The 14,913-nt window shown below is 46.4% G+C and overlaps 1 protein-coding gene across 5 annotated transcripts in view; it reads left to right on the top strand.

The window, feature by feature from the left end:
• Positions 1 to 14,913, top strand: part of LOC137432978 (nuclear receptor coactivator 7) — a 74,098-nt gene that overhangs the window by 19,603 nt on the left and 39,582 nt on the right. Inside the window, exon 1 of one of the 5 annotated variants that reach the window (XM_068125339.2) lies at positions 14,218 to 14,543. The exons of the other annotated variants lie outside the window; for them this stretch is intronic. Coding sequence (XP_067981440.2) covers positions 14,442 to 14,543 — 102 coding nt within the window. The 5' untranslated portion in view covers positions 14,218 to 14,441. Of the gene's footprint in view, positions 1 to 14,217; positions 14,544 to 14,913 lie in introns of those variants that run through there. 5 annotated transcript variants of the gene reach the window in all.

Raw genomic sequence — 14,913 nt, 5'->3', positions numbered from 1 at the left:
CGAGTCGCGCTACGCTAAATCAATTGAGGAAAGGACACAACGGCTGGGTTAAATGACACGACACCAGGGGTACAGTTCTCAAGACCTCCGGAGGAGGTTATAATATTTCGGAACGTTGAGATTACAAGGACAAGAGGGACAGCATAGGAAGGTAGGCACTTAATCACGGTCTTATAGTAACCCCGACAGACCACAGATAAACAGGACAAGACTGACTCACACCGGGATTGATGGCAAGGAAGGGCAGGTAGTCGGTGGACAGCACAAGGTGCACCTTGTGCTCAGGGACAGGATAGCGCGGCCCAAAAGATGCAGGGAGGTCTCTCAGCGCTCGGAGGTGGCGTCTGGTTCTCTTCACTTCAAGCTCGGGGCGCATCTGACGTCACGTCCGGTAAGTGGCTGCGTATATCCGGCGGGGAGTGACACGCCCTCGGCTCATTAGCTCCGCCCCAGATGGAATCGGCCCGCCGCTTCTTATTGGGTGCTGGGGGTTACCGGGCTCCGCCCTTGACGAGGGGCCGACAGTCAGCCCCTTCGTGGTAACCCCGCCGGAGCACATGGGCAATGGCGGCTAACCAAGCCGGAGTGAGGACGCACACTCCCCGCGCGCTGTTGTTGTAGTTGTTGTTGTTGTTGTGGTTTCATGAGGAAGATGGGAGGAGGTATGGGGAGGTCCTAAACTCACTACTGGTGCCATACAATCACATTCTGGTGCAACGAAGAGTCAGAATTAATGGAAACGAGTCCTTAACTGACATAGACTAAGAATAACTAGCAAGATGTCCTATAGTTGTCTACGTGAGATGCGGTGAACCTGGGCACGACATTTAATGGGGGAAAAAGGGGAAGGTCGGTTCTACAGAGTGTTGTTTACAGACAATGGGACTAGGGAATGGGGGATTGGGGATAGATGGGGAGTATTGGGGAAATAGGGGAATATTTACAAGCGGATATGGAGGCCAAATCCCATATCCGCAACAATATATATATATATATATATATATATATATATATACCTACAGTCACGTGATGTATACAATTCTATATATATATATATATATATATATATATATATATATATATATATATATATATATATATATATATATATATACCTACAGTCACGTGATGTATACAATTTTATATATATATATATACAATATTCATTCATTCATATACAGTCACGTGAAAAAGTAAGTACACCCCATGTAAAGTTTTGACTTTTTCAACATATTTGAACATACAGCTATTTTATCTTCATTTCAACATTATTGACAGATAAAGGTGACATAATATAACAAATATCATGAAACATTTACATTTTGTAGTCCATTGTATAATTTAAATAAACATGAATGCAAATTTCGCATGTGGAAAAAGTAAGTACACCCTTGGCTCTAATAGGTGGTATTGCCCCCTTTGGCAGAAACAACCTCAAGTAGGCGTTTCTTATAACTGTCTACCTGTCTGACATCGACTGGGATAAATTTTTGCCCACTCCTCCACGCAGAATTCTTTCAGCTGTGTGATGTTTGATTGAAGGGTTTCTTGCATGCACAGCTCGTTACAAATCCCCCCACAACATCTCGATGGGATTTCGATCCGGGCTTTGACTTGGCCATTCCAGAACCCTCCATTTCTTTCTTTTCAGCCATTCCTTGGTGGATTTACCCGTATGTTTAGGGCCATTGTCATGTTGCAAGGTCCGCCTTCGGTTGAGCTTAAACTTTCTGACAGATGGCCTCACATTATCCTCAAGCACTCTCTGGTACAATGAAGAATTCATCGTAGATTATATGATAGTGAGCTGCCCCGGCGCTGATGCAGCAAAGCTGCCCCAAACCATAATATTTCCACCACCATGCTTTACAGTTGGTATCAGGTTCTTGTGGTCAAATGCTGTCTTTGGTTTTCACCAAACATGTCTTCTGGTGCTGTGGCCAAAATAGCTCTACCTTTGACTCATCTGTCCAGAGCACATTGTTCCAGAAGTGCTGGTCTTTGCCGAGGTGTTCATTGGCAAACTTTAGTCTTGCCCTGATGTTCTTTCTGGACAGCAAAGGTTTCCTCCTGCCACACCTCCCATGTAGATCAAATTTGTGCAGCCTCTTTCTAATGGCAGATTTATGCACTTTGACATCAACAGTGGCAAGAGCTACCTGTAGGTCCCGTGATGACATTCTGGGGTTCTTAGAGACTTCGTTCAGCATCTTGCGGTCTGCTCTTGGACTGAACTTGCTGGAGCGGCCTGGCCTGAACAAGTTGGCAGTTGTTTGGAATCTTCTCCACTTGTAGATGATCTTCCGGACAGTCGAATGATTGATTTCAAATTGTTTGGAGATCTTTTAAAATCCCTTCCAGGACTCGTAGGCATCTATAACCTTCTTTCTGAAGGCCTCAGAGAGCTCTTTGAATCTAGGCATGGTGACTCCGCACACTTCAACAACAAAGGTCAAACCAAACTAAATGTCTGAGGTTTAAATAAGACAGGTTCCTCCAAGATCCTCTCTCACAATAGTACGGCGGATAAGCTCTCATATTATAACAATTGTGCATTTTATGAGAAAAGCATGAAATTTCTAACATATTTAGTGCATACCATAAGGTTTATTTTCAGATGTGGAGGGAAGTCAGATTTGACCCCTGAGGACCGTGAGAGGTCAAATCCAAAATGGCCGCCAGTCCACCGAGTCTAATGTTCAAACGCGCTTAATTCTGGAACCAAATCGTGTAGAAAAACATTATAGGTGTCATTTCCAACTAAATTGGGGATGCCCATTCATTTGATGATACTTTTGAAATCGCCAGAACTCAAGAACATGCATTTAGGTCAAGGTCAAGGTCAAATTACGTTAAATTTCTATTTTTATGATACTGCAGTTGGAACTGCTATTGGAAAAAGTTCATTTGAACTTTTAAAACTTTATTTTTTCAGGTACAGGGATAGGTACAGAACACCCAAAGACCAGAAATGATGAAAAAAAGTGTTTACACTGCAAGGAATGATGCAATAACCTCTGAAAAAATAACTGTAGTTAACCAAGTATGTCCACAAAAGCTTACATTAAATCAAGTGCAATGATGAAAATTGGTAATGATCAAAATCTAACAGTCTCCAGAACAGAAGCACAGTGCATTGCACTTGAGTGTAGCTTTGGCACACTAGCAGCATCCAGTGCACCCTTTCTTGCAGCCACAGTGGATCAATTCATGGCACGATTTTGATGCTTCAGGGAAAGTGGTCCAAAGAGGCTGCCACCCAGTTGTCTCCTTTGTCCAGCCCCAGTCAGATGGGTCTAGCATCTCTGGATCCATGACCAATGCCTGGTTCCAACAGTTGGTCTGGTAGCAAGTGCGCTTGATGTGCTGCTTGAGTGCTGCCTGGGTTGGAGGAATGTTCTCTGGAGTTCTACACTTCTGTTTGAAGAGCTGTTTCCTGGCATCATTCACTTCCGTGCTTTCACTGGTTCAGTCGTACATCAGCACCACAAATCGCTCTAGCAGTAACATTGAGCCTTCACTGACCTCACTTGGCATGCCGAGGAGTTCATTGAAAGCATCATTCACCTCTGGGAAAGACTTCCAAGTTTCCCAGGCAGTCTTCTTTCCTCTGCCAGTGAATGCAGATACAGTATCACACCCGGTGAAAGTGTGAAAGACTGGGAGAGTCCGACACTGTGTTGGATTCAATGTGGCAATCATTTCATGAACAGCTATGTACCGAAAGCTTGACCCGACACCAAAGGCAACCCACAGCTCATCAGGAGCATCCCCAATTTAGTTGGAAATGACACCTATAATGTTTTTCTACACTATTTGATTCAAAAATTAAGCGCGTTTGAACATTAGACTCGGTGGACTGGTGGCCATTTTGGATTTGACCTCATGGTCCTCAGAGGTCAAATCTGACTTCCCTCCACATCTGAAAATAAACCTTATGGTATACACTAACTGTTAGAAATTTCATGCTTTTCTCATAAAATGCACAATTGTTGTTGTTATCCGCTGTACTACAATGTTCTAATCATTTGCACCTGATTCTAATTTTAGGTATTTGAAGTAGTGATAAATGTAGGGGTGTACTTACTTTTTCCACATGCGAAATTTGCATTTATGTTTATTTAAATTATACAATGGACTACAAAATGTAAATGTTTCATGTTATTTGTTATATTATATCACCTTTATCTATCAATATTGTTGAAATGAAGATCAAATAGCTGTATGTTGAAATATGTTGAAAAAGTCAAAACTTTAGATGGGGTATACTTACTTTTTCACGTGAATCTGTGTATGTATATATATATGTATATATATATATATATATATATGTATGTATGTATAATGTATGTGTATACAGTCGGACCCCGACATTCGTTCCTGGAAAATGCCGCGTATGTCGGAACTGCGAATGTGGCGGCATTGTTTCAATGGTAAAAGGGGGGAAAGGTTTCCGGTGGTTCCTGATTCGAGGAAGATCCACGAATGTCAGGACATTGCTTGAATGGGGAAAAGTGGGACAGCTAATTGCACTAATTGATGCGGTAGAGTGTTTTTATTCTGTACATAAACTCGTGGAGGATGACGTGTTATGCAGCTGGTGAGATATCCCATGAAGCAATGTTCACAGTGTGAATGGTGCGATATCCTGTGAGGCAATGTTCTAGCTCTCCCAGCTGACTTCCATTTGACCCTCCATTTTACTCTCCATACCATCAATCCATTCCAGTTCATTCTTTATTACTTCCATTTTATTTTCAATCCTCAACCCCAGATCACTTTTCATCTTTTATTTAATTCCTCATTCATTCACTTTGGTCATTCATTTCAATCTTTTGTTTATCCATTTTATTTTCAAACCTCACCATCAAATCACTTTTCATCTCAATCATTTAATTCCTCATTTCTTTGATGTTATTTCTGTTGTCGTTTTTCAATTCCCTACCCTTGTGTTCTCATCTCCATTTTACTGTCATCCATTTTATCATTCATTTTTCTTCAAAATTTAAACATGGCCTGTATCACGTCCATTTCCTAGCTCGTCCGCTCAGGCATGGGGGAGGTTCCTACCCTGGGCTCCTCACTAGCCCCCACCCTTGGCTCGCTTCCATCATCCTCGCTGCCTCCTCGTGCCGTGATCTCCTGCACATCTGCCATTTTGTGCAGCAGCTTTCTTCCTGCATGCGCTTAATAATTTCAAAAAAATAAACAAACATGTTCAGCGCCTTCAGAAAGTATTCATGCCCCTTGACTTTTTTCACATTTTGTTGTGTTACAGCCTGAATTTAAAACGGATTAAACTGAGATTTTTTTTGTCATTAATCTACTCATAATAACCCATAATGTCAAAATGGAATTTTACTTTACAGATATTTTTACAAAATAATTAAGAAGGAAATACAGAAATATCTAATTTACATAAGTTTTCAACCCTTCATAAGTTTTAACCTTCAGATATGAAATCTTTCCTCTTCTCCAATGGCTTGATCTCTGATCATCAATTTGGTTTCAGACCTGGACACTCTACTCTGGACATGTTGCTTCTGCTTTCTCAACAATGGATGGAGGTCCTCAATGCCAAACAGGAAATTAGAGCAGTCTCCCTTGACATATCACGTGCCTTCGATACGGTCTGGCACCCCGCTCTGCTCACCAAACTCTCCTCTTTTGGTATCAATGGAAATCTCCATGCATGGCTGGCGGACTTCCTCTCTAGTCGTAGTCAACGTGTGGCCCTGAATGGGTTTCTCTCATCTCCTCTTCCTGTTCTCCTCATCTCTCATCTCCTCATCTCATCTCCTCCTCTTCCTGTTCAGGCTGGAGTTCCACAAGGCAGTGTTCTGGGCCCTGTGCTTTTTCTGGTCTTCATCAATGATCTCTCTGACTCTCTTGAAAATCCTCTGTATCTCTTTGCTGATGACTTTACTCTCTGTCGCTCCATTCTTCATCCCTCAGATCGGCAGTCTGCTGCCTCCTCACTCTCTGCAGACCTGGACAAAATCACAGACTGAGCAAACAAATGGAACATGTCTTTCAATCCTGACAAATCTCACACTCTTACTATGTCTCTCCGAAAAGATCGACTGGACAACCCTCCCATCTACTTTCTCAACAATCCTCTCCAAGAAGTTCTGTCGCTCAAGCTTTTGGGTCTCACTATCTGCCATGATCTTTCCTGGGAAAACCACATTTCAAATCTGGCCTCCAAAGCCAGTCGCCGACTGGGCATCCTCCGTCGTGCAAAGTCCTTCCTTGGCACACCTGAGCTCCTCACCACATACAAGGCTTTCATCCGCAGCTCAATGGAATACTGCTCTCCCCTCTGGGCTGGTGCTCCTGCCTCACACCTAGCTCGTCTTCACGCTGTTGAAACCAAAGCATTCAGAATCATTGGAATCTCCCGCGATGAAGCTAACTCCAAGGGCCTCGCACTCACTCACCGCAGGCAGGTTGGTGGTCTTTCCATCTTCTACCGACTCCTCTCTGGCCTTGCCCCCCCAGCTCTCTCTGGGCTCTGTCCCGCAAATATTCCTACAGGTCGCACAAGATCTGCCTGCAACCCTCTTATCGTCAAACTGCCAAAATCAAGACTCTCTGCTCACCTTCACTCCTTCATTCCTCTTTTCTCCCGCCTCTGGAACAAACTCCCTCACTCTCTTCAATCCCACTCCACCCTCCAGGTCTTTAAAACTGCTGTTCACCACAATCTCTTATCTTCCCCCATCCAAAACCTTGATCTTTTCTACCCCTGCTAATTTCACCCCAATTCCACTTTTTTGAAATACCAACTTCTGGCCTGGAAGTCCTTGGTGTCCTTGTGTTTTATACTTCTCCCTCCACCCCCCCCCCCTTCCCACGCCTCCTCCCCCCAAGCCCTCTCCCTTCCACACATCTCCCTGCTCTCAAATGTTGTGTTTGTGTGCTTCCCCTTCTCTCCCCATCTTGTTTTCCGCTCCCTCTTTTTGTGTGTTTTGTTTGTCTGGTTGATTTGTTTGTGAAGTAAATGTTAGCTCTTTCACGAGCCTAGATTCAGTATACAAAAAAAAAAAAAAAAAAAAAAAACCCCCTGAGTCCATACTTTATAGAAGCACCTTTCGCAGCAATTACAGCTTCGAATCTTATTGTGTATGTCTGTATCAGCTTTGTACATCTGGAGTTGGGGAGTTTCTCCCGTTCTCCCATTCTTCCTTGCAGATTTGCTCAAGCTCTGTAAAGTTGGATGGGGAGTGTCGGTGAACAGCATTCTTCAAGTATTTCCACAGATTCTCAATGGGATTCAAGTTTGGGCTTTGGCTGGGCCACTCAATAACTTTCATGTTCTTGTTCTGAAACCATTCCAGTGTTGCTTTGGCTGTATGATTGAGGCCATTGTCCTGATGGAACATAAATCATTGCCGCAGTTTAAGGTCTTGTGAATTCTGAAGCAGGTTCTACTCAAAGATTTGCCAGTATTTGGCTCCATTCATTGTTCCCTCTATCCTTACAAACCTCCCAGTCCCTGCCACTGAAAAGCATCCCCATAGCATGATGCTGCCACCACCATACTTCATGGTAGGGATGATGTTAGATGGGCGATGAGCTGCGCTTTGTCTCTGCCAGACGTAGCGCTTTGCATTCAGGCCAAAGAGTTAAATTTTCATCTCGTCAGACCACAGAATAGTTTGACTCGTGCTCTCAGAATCTTTAACGTGCCTTTTTGCAAACTCCAGGCATGCTGTCGTGCCTTTTTGTCAGGAGTGGCTTCTGTCTGGCCACTCTCCCATAAAGCCGAGATTTGTGAAGTGCTCCAGAGACTGTTGTCCTTCCAGCCGGTTCTCCCTTCTCAGCCAAGGAGCTGTGTAGCCAAGGTCCTACTTGCCCGGTTGCTCAGTTTTCGGCCGACTTTAGGAAGAGTCTGAGTAGTTCCATATTATTTTCCATTTCCTATAGTCAGGCAGCTTAGCAGCATATTTATCGAAAATGGGGAATGGCTTGACAAAAGCGCCATTTTTATTTTGGTGGTCCATTAGACCATATACAATAGATTTAGGACCGGAGGCAAGAAATATACAGTGTTCTTCACCTATTTATTGGACAAAAACCAAGGACAAAAACCAATTATGTATATATTTTCAACAAGGAGGCTAACTTTTTATTTCATTACATGCAGTGTTATTTGTAAAACTTATGCATGCCTGCATAATAAATCTTACGCTTCCATGTAATAATAATTAGTAATATAATACCGAGTGTTTATACAAATGCGTTATACTTGTGACTCGCGCACCTCTCGTATATCTAACATGTACGCAACTACAAGGATGTAATGACAATATAGCTTTAGAACAGACAACATGTTGTTCAAGGTAATTTGTCCAGCAATTTATGTATTTACGATTTTAGTCTAACTCCAATAGCTGATTTATTTGCATAAATGTATTGCTCGATATTATGCTGTGCGAGTCGTATTTGTGCAAAAGTCAAACACTCTATGTCTTGCCTCCAGTCCTAATTCTATTGCATATGGTCCAATGAACCACTAAAATAAAAATGGTACTTTTGTAAAGTCGTCCCCCCCAAAATTGCTAAGCTGCCTAACTACTATTGATGGAGCTCACTGTGCTCTTGGGAACTTTCAACAGTATAAATTTTTATACCCTTCCCCAGATCTATGCCTCCTCACAATTATATCTCGGAGTTCTATGGAGAGTTGCTTGGATTTCATGATAGAGTTTCTGCTGTGGGACCTTACATAGAAACCTGTGTTTCTTTCTAAATCATGTCCAATCAATTGAGTTAGCCACAGTTGGACTCTGTTCAAGTTGTAGAGACATCTCGAGGATTATCAAAGAAAATTGGATGCACCTGAGCTCAATTTGGAGTGTTTAGTAAAGGGGGTGAATACCTATTGACTCCAGACATTTCAGTTTTAATTTGAAAGAATTTCTAAAAAAAACAATAATTCCACTTTGACATTATGGGGTATTATATTGTTCCGGATATGAGGATTGCATTTTTTTGATTGTGTTGTATTGTATTGGAAATGGTGATGAACATTGTTTGGATATGGCCCCTCCTGCCTCCGGAGTTGTGTAAAGATAAAAAGGGCGTCTCGGTAGTTAATTCCATAAACACCACATTGCAGGACACGATAAAACCCTTGTTCAGTAGCTTATATCTTATTATGTGTTTTAGAGTAAGGCCTTGTCTTCCATTAGAATGACACTCCATTGCACCGAATCAATTAAGAATAGCTCCCCTTCAATAATTCCATTTCCCAGCCAAACTCTCCATCTGTGGGTAAAGCAGTTCACAAGCGTGGGGTGCACGCCCTCTCAATTCGCTGCTATAGTGAATATGTGCTCCGTGCTCCGTTTGAACAGGAGGGGTGGGGTCGCCAGGGAGAGGCAAGCCCAGGGCGTGCCACGAATGGCGGGGCTGTGCAGCCCCATGCCCAAATAAGGAAACAAGCCCGTGGCTCGCCACGAGGGGCGTGCCGTCGGCGCGATGCCCAAATAAGGAGACAAGCCCGTGGGATTACCATACAAGGTCACTAAACAGAGCACGGGGGAGGAGGGCGGTACCAAAACCGAAGAGGGCGTGTCAGTCCCGCGCTGGAGAGAAGTGAGAGGAAGGGAATACGAGCTGAGCTGCGTGGAGAGGTACACGACAAAGAAAGGGTCCAAGAGAAAGCAGAAGAACTTTTACGAACGAGTTGCAAAGAGATACGGCAGATGAGTCCAGCCCCGTTTCAACCAGCCGCGTGAAGCCCTGACGGGGCAGCGAGTGACCCTGCCAGCGTGCGCTGTAAAGCCGAATACCAGGAGCTGCCGGCGTGCGCTGAAAAGCGGAATACAAGGAGCTGCCGGCTCCCCGCTTCCCGCCCGGAGTGGACCTGCTCGCTGTGCCCTGTGATCCCACCTGCTCATCCTTTCCAGCCATTCCTGCCTGCAAGTTCCCCATTTGCGTACGTGAGTTGTTTTGTTCGTGCTGTCCTGGGTAGTAACTAAGTCTGTATAAGCTAGTAATTTTCACTGTCACCTGCGTTTTCATGTCAGCTGTAAATACCCGTGACTGCTCTTTTTGCTTATGTGTGTAAATAATAATAAACCCCGTTACTCTTCTGTACGTCTTCTTCTTCCTCTTTGCATTCGTCGTCTTAGTCTTTTCCCGATTGAATAGCGGTGGCGCGATACGGCCAACGTTTGGGTGAATCGGGTTTAGTCGGGGAACAACTGTTCAGTCGCGGAGCCTCCGCTCGGCAAAAACAACATCCATAACCGCGTACCGTAACGATTGGTAGTCAGGAGTTGGGATTCGAACCTGGGACTAAATTTATTTAGCCCAAATTTTGGAACACCAATTGTACTATTGGCGGTAACAATTGGTGTCAGGAATGTCGGATTCGGACCTGGTACTAAATTTATTTAGCCCAAATTTTGGAACACCAATTGTACTATTGGCGTAACAATTGTTGTCGGGGAGTGAGATTCGAGGCCCGAACCAAATTTTTTAAAACATCTAGAAAAAAAAATTTGGTCAAAATTTGGAGCTGCTGGAAATTTGTGTTGTTTTAAAGCAAAACCCGAATTTTGAAATCGCGCCATGGCTGGTCAAGGCGACGGGATGTCGGTGGGGAGAGATAGACGGGGTAGAATCGACCCAGGACCTCGGGGAAATGTATGTGGAGAAAATGGTGGAGGAGAGTAAAGAAGGTGTGGTTGAGGGGGTATCAGGTGCACAAAATGGCGCTCTCGCGCACGTGGTTACAGTGGCACCAAATTTTGCCGCGCCCATGACCGTAGCAGCGGGCTTTGATGTGGGGGACTTCATGGCGCAATTCACCGAGATGCTGAGAATAAACGGGGAGAAATTGAGTAATGAAAGGGAAGCAACAACGAACGAAATGGAGGCCCTTATGGAGAAGAATAGTGAGCGAATGGGGGCAATGAGGGACGAAGCGAGGGGTACCGGTGAGGGATTAGAAAAAAACTTTGAGAGGCGAGGAAGCAAAATGGAGCGAATCGGCAAAATTGCGAACAGAATGGGTGACCGCATGCAAAGATGTGGGGAGACCATGGATCACATGGTGGGCGAGAAGGTCCCAGGGGTGCACGAGGAGGTAACGCGGGTCGAGAAGCGCTGGTTGAGCGAAGCGGAGGAAAGCATGGGTACAATGACGGGGGTAGAAATCGCGACACGGGGTTTGGAAAAGCCGGCGACCGATGAGGTAGAGGGAATTTTATTAAAGCCAATGGTCGTCGAGGTGAGTAAAGAAAAAGTGGAAGTGGGCATTGAAATTGAAGAGACCGGGGACTTAGAAAACCACTCGCGGCGGGAGGAAAAGATGGAATATGTACAAAGTCCCTGCTCAAATCATTATGTGCTCACTAACCAAATAAAGAGTTTGCAGGTGCGCGTGGAGAAGGGAATCCCCCAGGTGAGTCGTGCTGTATATTGTGCGGGTAGATTTTGCAGGAGGATGTATAACGACAAGAGAATTGTCGCGCGATTGGGATCAAGGAAGCACCCGGGCGTTGGTGAAGGGTCGCGTGTGGAAAAAAAAAGTGTGCGTCAAGGGGTGAGCGTGTTACGAAGCGCGAGTGTGATACCGAGTGCGAGCGAGAATGTACGTCGGGGTGTACGGAGTGTGACACGGGGAGTGAGTTGGTGGTGGAGCGGGTGCGAGGATGCACGCATGGGATGAACGGCGAAGGTGTGCGAGAAAGCACACCTGAGTTGGTAGTTGCGCGAGAGTGGAAGAGCCCATCTGAGCGCGTTAGTGGGTGGATGCAAGAGTGCACGCCCATGGTGAGTGGTACGGAGTACGTACCGAGGGAGAGTGCGCAAGACGGTGCGCGAGGTGTGTTAAGGGAGTGTGCGAACGGCGAGTGTGCGCGAGAGGTGTGGTGTGTAACAGGGAGAGCGTTGGTGGAATGTACGGACGGCGTTGGAACGCCGGGTTTTGGGAGTGTGAAAGGGGTAGCGTATGCGTGTGAGCATGCCGGTGAAGCATCGACGGTAAACGGGTTAGCGGTTAGGGCGACGGATAGCCGATGCGAGCACTCGGGGCGCGGTGTGCTTTGTTGGATGCAGGGCCCGGCGCGGATCGAAGCTGCGTCGTTTCTCTTCGAAGCGTCGTTGCCGATTCGGGCTTGGCCCCGCCCTGCACGGTCGAGTCCGGGCCTTGGCGGGCGAGGCGACCGGTCCGGTTCAAGGGCGAGTGGGAGGAAGCGGAACGGTGCCCCCTCGTGGGGACGGGGTTCCGACCGGGGGAGATTGAGCCATCGGGCCCGGGACCGCAAGGTTCTGCGCCGAGATGGTGCGTGGAATCTCGGCCCGACCAAACCACCTCCCTTGAACCGAAAGCCGGACGGATTCAACCTGCAGGCGACCAAACCACCCGAATTCATTGCTCGGCTTTGCGAAGCCGAGTTTAATGATGTCATGACGCACCGAGGCTAGGATATAGCAGACTGTGATGATGGTGATAGTGATAGTGATTTGATACGAAATTTAGAATAGTGAGTAGAATTGGCAGTAATTGGAAAATTTTTGATTGGTTGGAATTTGGTAAGCAAAATTGATAGTGGGACGTCCCCGATGTGGTGGGATGGCCAATCCACCATCCCTCGCAGCGGGGGGCAAAGGAGCACCAGTGTTATGGGGTTGATGGCAGTGAAAACTAGCCCGGGTGGGTTAGGATATATCGTGTGTAGGGATCTAGAGAGATGACCTTAGGTAACGTTAAGGTTTAGTTAGTGACTGATACCTGTAGTGGGGACGCAGGTAGTTTAGAGTGGATGATAATGACGTGGGAGCGCAATAGTTTAAAGGGACGACTGTGAAGCGCAAGTTCCAGAGGGGAGTAGTTAGATGAGATGATGCCGTGTGAGTGTTGGAGGTGTATTTGGAAGTGTATTGTGAAAAGTGTGTAAGGAACAGGTGTGATTGCACAGGTGTGATTGCACAGGTGTGCAACTAGACAGGTGTATGGAACAGTGTTTGAGTGAGTGATAGTGAGATGAGTTGTGTTGACCAAATGGTCCAGGAAGAGGAGGAGGGTGCAGGTGGCACCAGGTGTGAGTGCACAGGTGTGCAACAACAGGTATGAGGAACAGGTGTATGGAATAAATGGTAGTGTGGAATATCTTGAGTATTGGAATGGATGGTCGTGGAGTGAGTGGTGGAAACTATGGAGTGGAGTGGATGGTGCGAAGGTGTGAATGGGGGAAGAGTGGACGAAGAGTGGACCCCCATCACGGATACCCGGGGCGGGTAGTGTAAGTGTTAGGTAGAGGGTATAGGTAAATTGTGGTTGGATATTGGCATCTGTGGTGCAGGTGAGAGAATGGCATTTGGATGGGTGCATTAGTGTTGTGGAAATGGCTGGGCGTGTAGCCTGTTAGTGTGTGTAGTTGGTTTGGGCACTCCACCACTGTGAGGATGTCGGCCAGGTGAGGCCGCAGGTGGGCTCTGGGAGCCGGTAGAGTAGTTGAGGATGGGGCCCGAGGATCCGGAGGACGGACCCGGGTAGCCCAGTGCCAGAGGGCACCGAGGGGTGACAGAGCCAGGAGGGGCCTTCCCCAATTAGATAGGTTAGGGTGAGGAGCTAGGTAAGCTCGGGTGGCAACTACAGTGGTGGAGGTGTGCAGGTGGGTAGACCTGCTGGGAGAGCTACACGACCCAGCCCCGAAATTGTGCAAGGGCACCGGGAGATGAATCGGGGAAGTGAGACCCCAAATTGAGAAGCACCACAGTTTGGTCAATGGGAATTGGTTTTTAGAACCCATAGTGTAAATTGGCCAATGGATTGGCAGGGAGAGACCCCGGGTAGTGTAAAGTGTGTTAGTCATTTAGAAAGTAGTTAGGATGAAGTCTCCTCGCACCATCTGCATCCACTCACCTGAGATGACGTACCTCCACACCATGCCATGTTTTGATTATTTTTTATGTGCAAATGTTTTGGATTGTGAGACGCATCATGACGTGGGTGTGACATTGTGCTTGATGTTCTATCTCTTCCGCCTTATGAGGGTTGATGATGAATTGGGTGATGGCAAATTTTGGCTAGAGGGATTGTGGTGACGAATTTGGTATTGAAGAAATATGGGGAAGACGTGACAGTAGCGACGAATTTGTAAATGTGTAGATTTTGTACATGTGGGGTAAGGGCAAGGGTAGTGTAGGTGACAGGGGGGTGACGTACGGTAGGGGCGAGCTTTCTCACTTCGCCCTCCGTACACATTTCACCTTGCATTGCCTTATTGATGTGTACCCTTGTGACCTTACCCCTCGCTCATCTGTTCTGTCCCCCTTTTGTCTCCCACATGACCTGTGCGCCATTGGGCGCCGAGGGGAGCGTGCGTGAGTCCGCCATTGTGCGCCCGGAACTCCCAGAACCAGCTGTCTGAATCGATGCACCACATTATGGACCACATCTCTGTGGCCGAGCACCACTTATGGACCCCATGGGTTGGGGCGTGGCCCCTCTGCTGGAACCGGCCATGAGGGCCCAAAATCTTGCTGGCGGACCTTGGCCACAGGGCACCGATGCCCCACAGGTGACCCACAGTAGTCGGCCTGGTGGGCCATAAATAAATAAAAGGGACACGTTGGGTGCATTTTATTGTAATACAAATAGGCCGCCAGCAAAGAAAATGACAACATCTGGAAGAAAGTAGATAGCCAGCAGAGGGAGCCGAAGAGCAAGAGACCACCTGCAGGGTTAGGGGTTGTTGATTTATTTTTATTGATGAACTATGGTGACTGCACCGATGGGTGCTTGAGGGTGTTTTGGTGCGTTTTGGGTGCTTTCATGGTGCATTGATGCAGAGCAGACTGTCTCCCCCCCAGAAAGAACAATCACAGGTCCTGGGTTAGTCTTGTAAATAAACGTAGTGTCAACTGTAAATAATGCTCCCCACCGTCAGT

The sequence above is a fragment of the Myxine glutinosa genome, chromosome 8 (assembly GCF_964187855.1).
Source record: "Myxine glutinosa chromosome 8, kmMyxGlut1.1, whole genome shotgun sequence".
Lineage (NCBI taxonomy): Eukaryota > Metazoa > Chordata > Myxini > Myxiniformes > Myxinidae > Myxine > Myxine glutinosa.
Note: the sequence above shows the minus strand (reverse complement) of the source record. Positions and strands in the feature narration are given on the sequence as shown.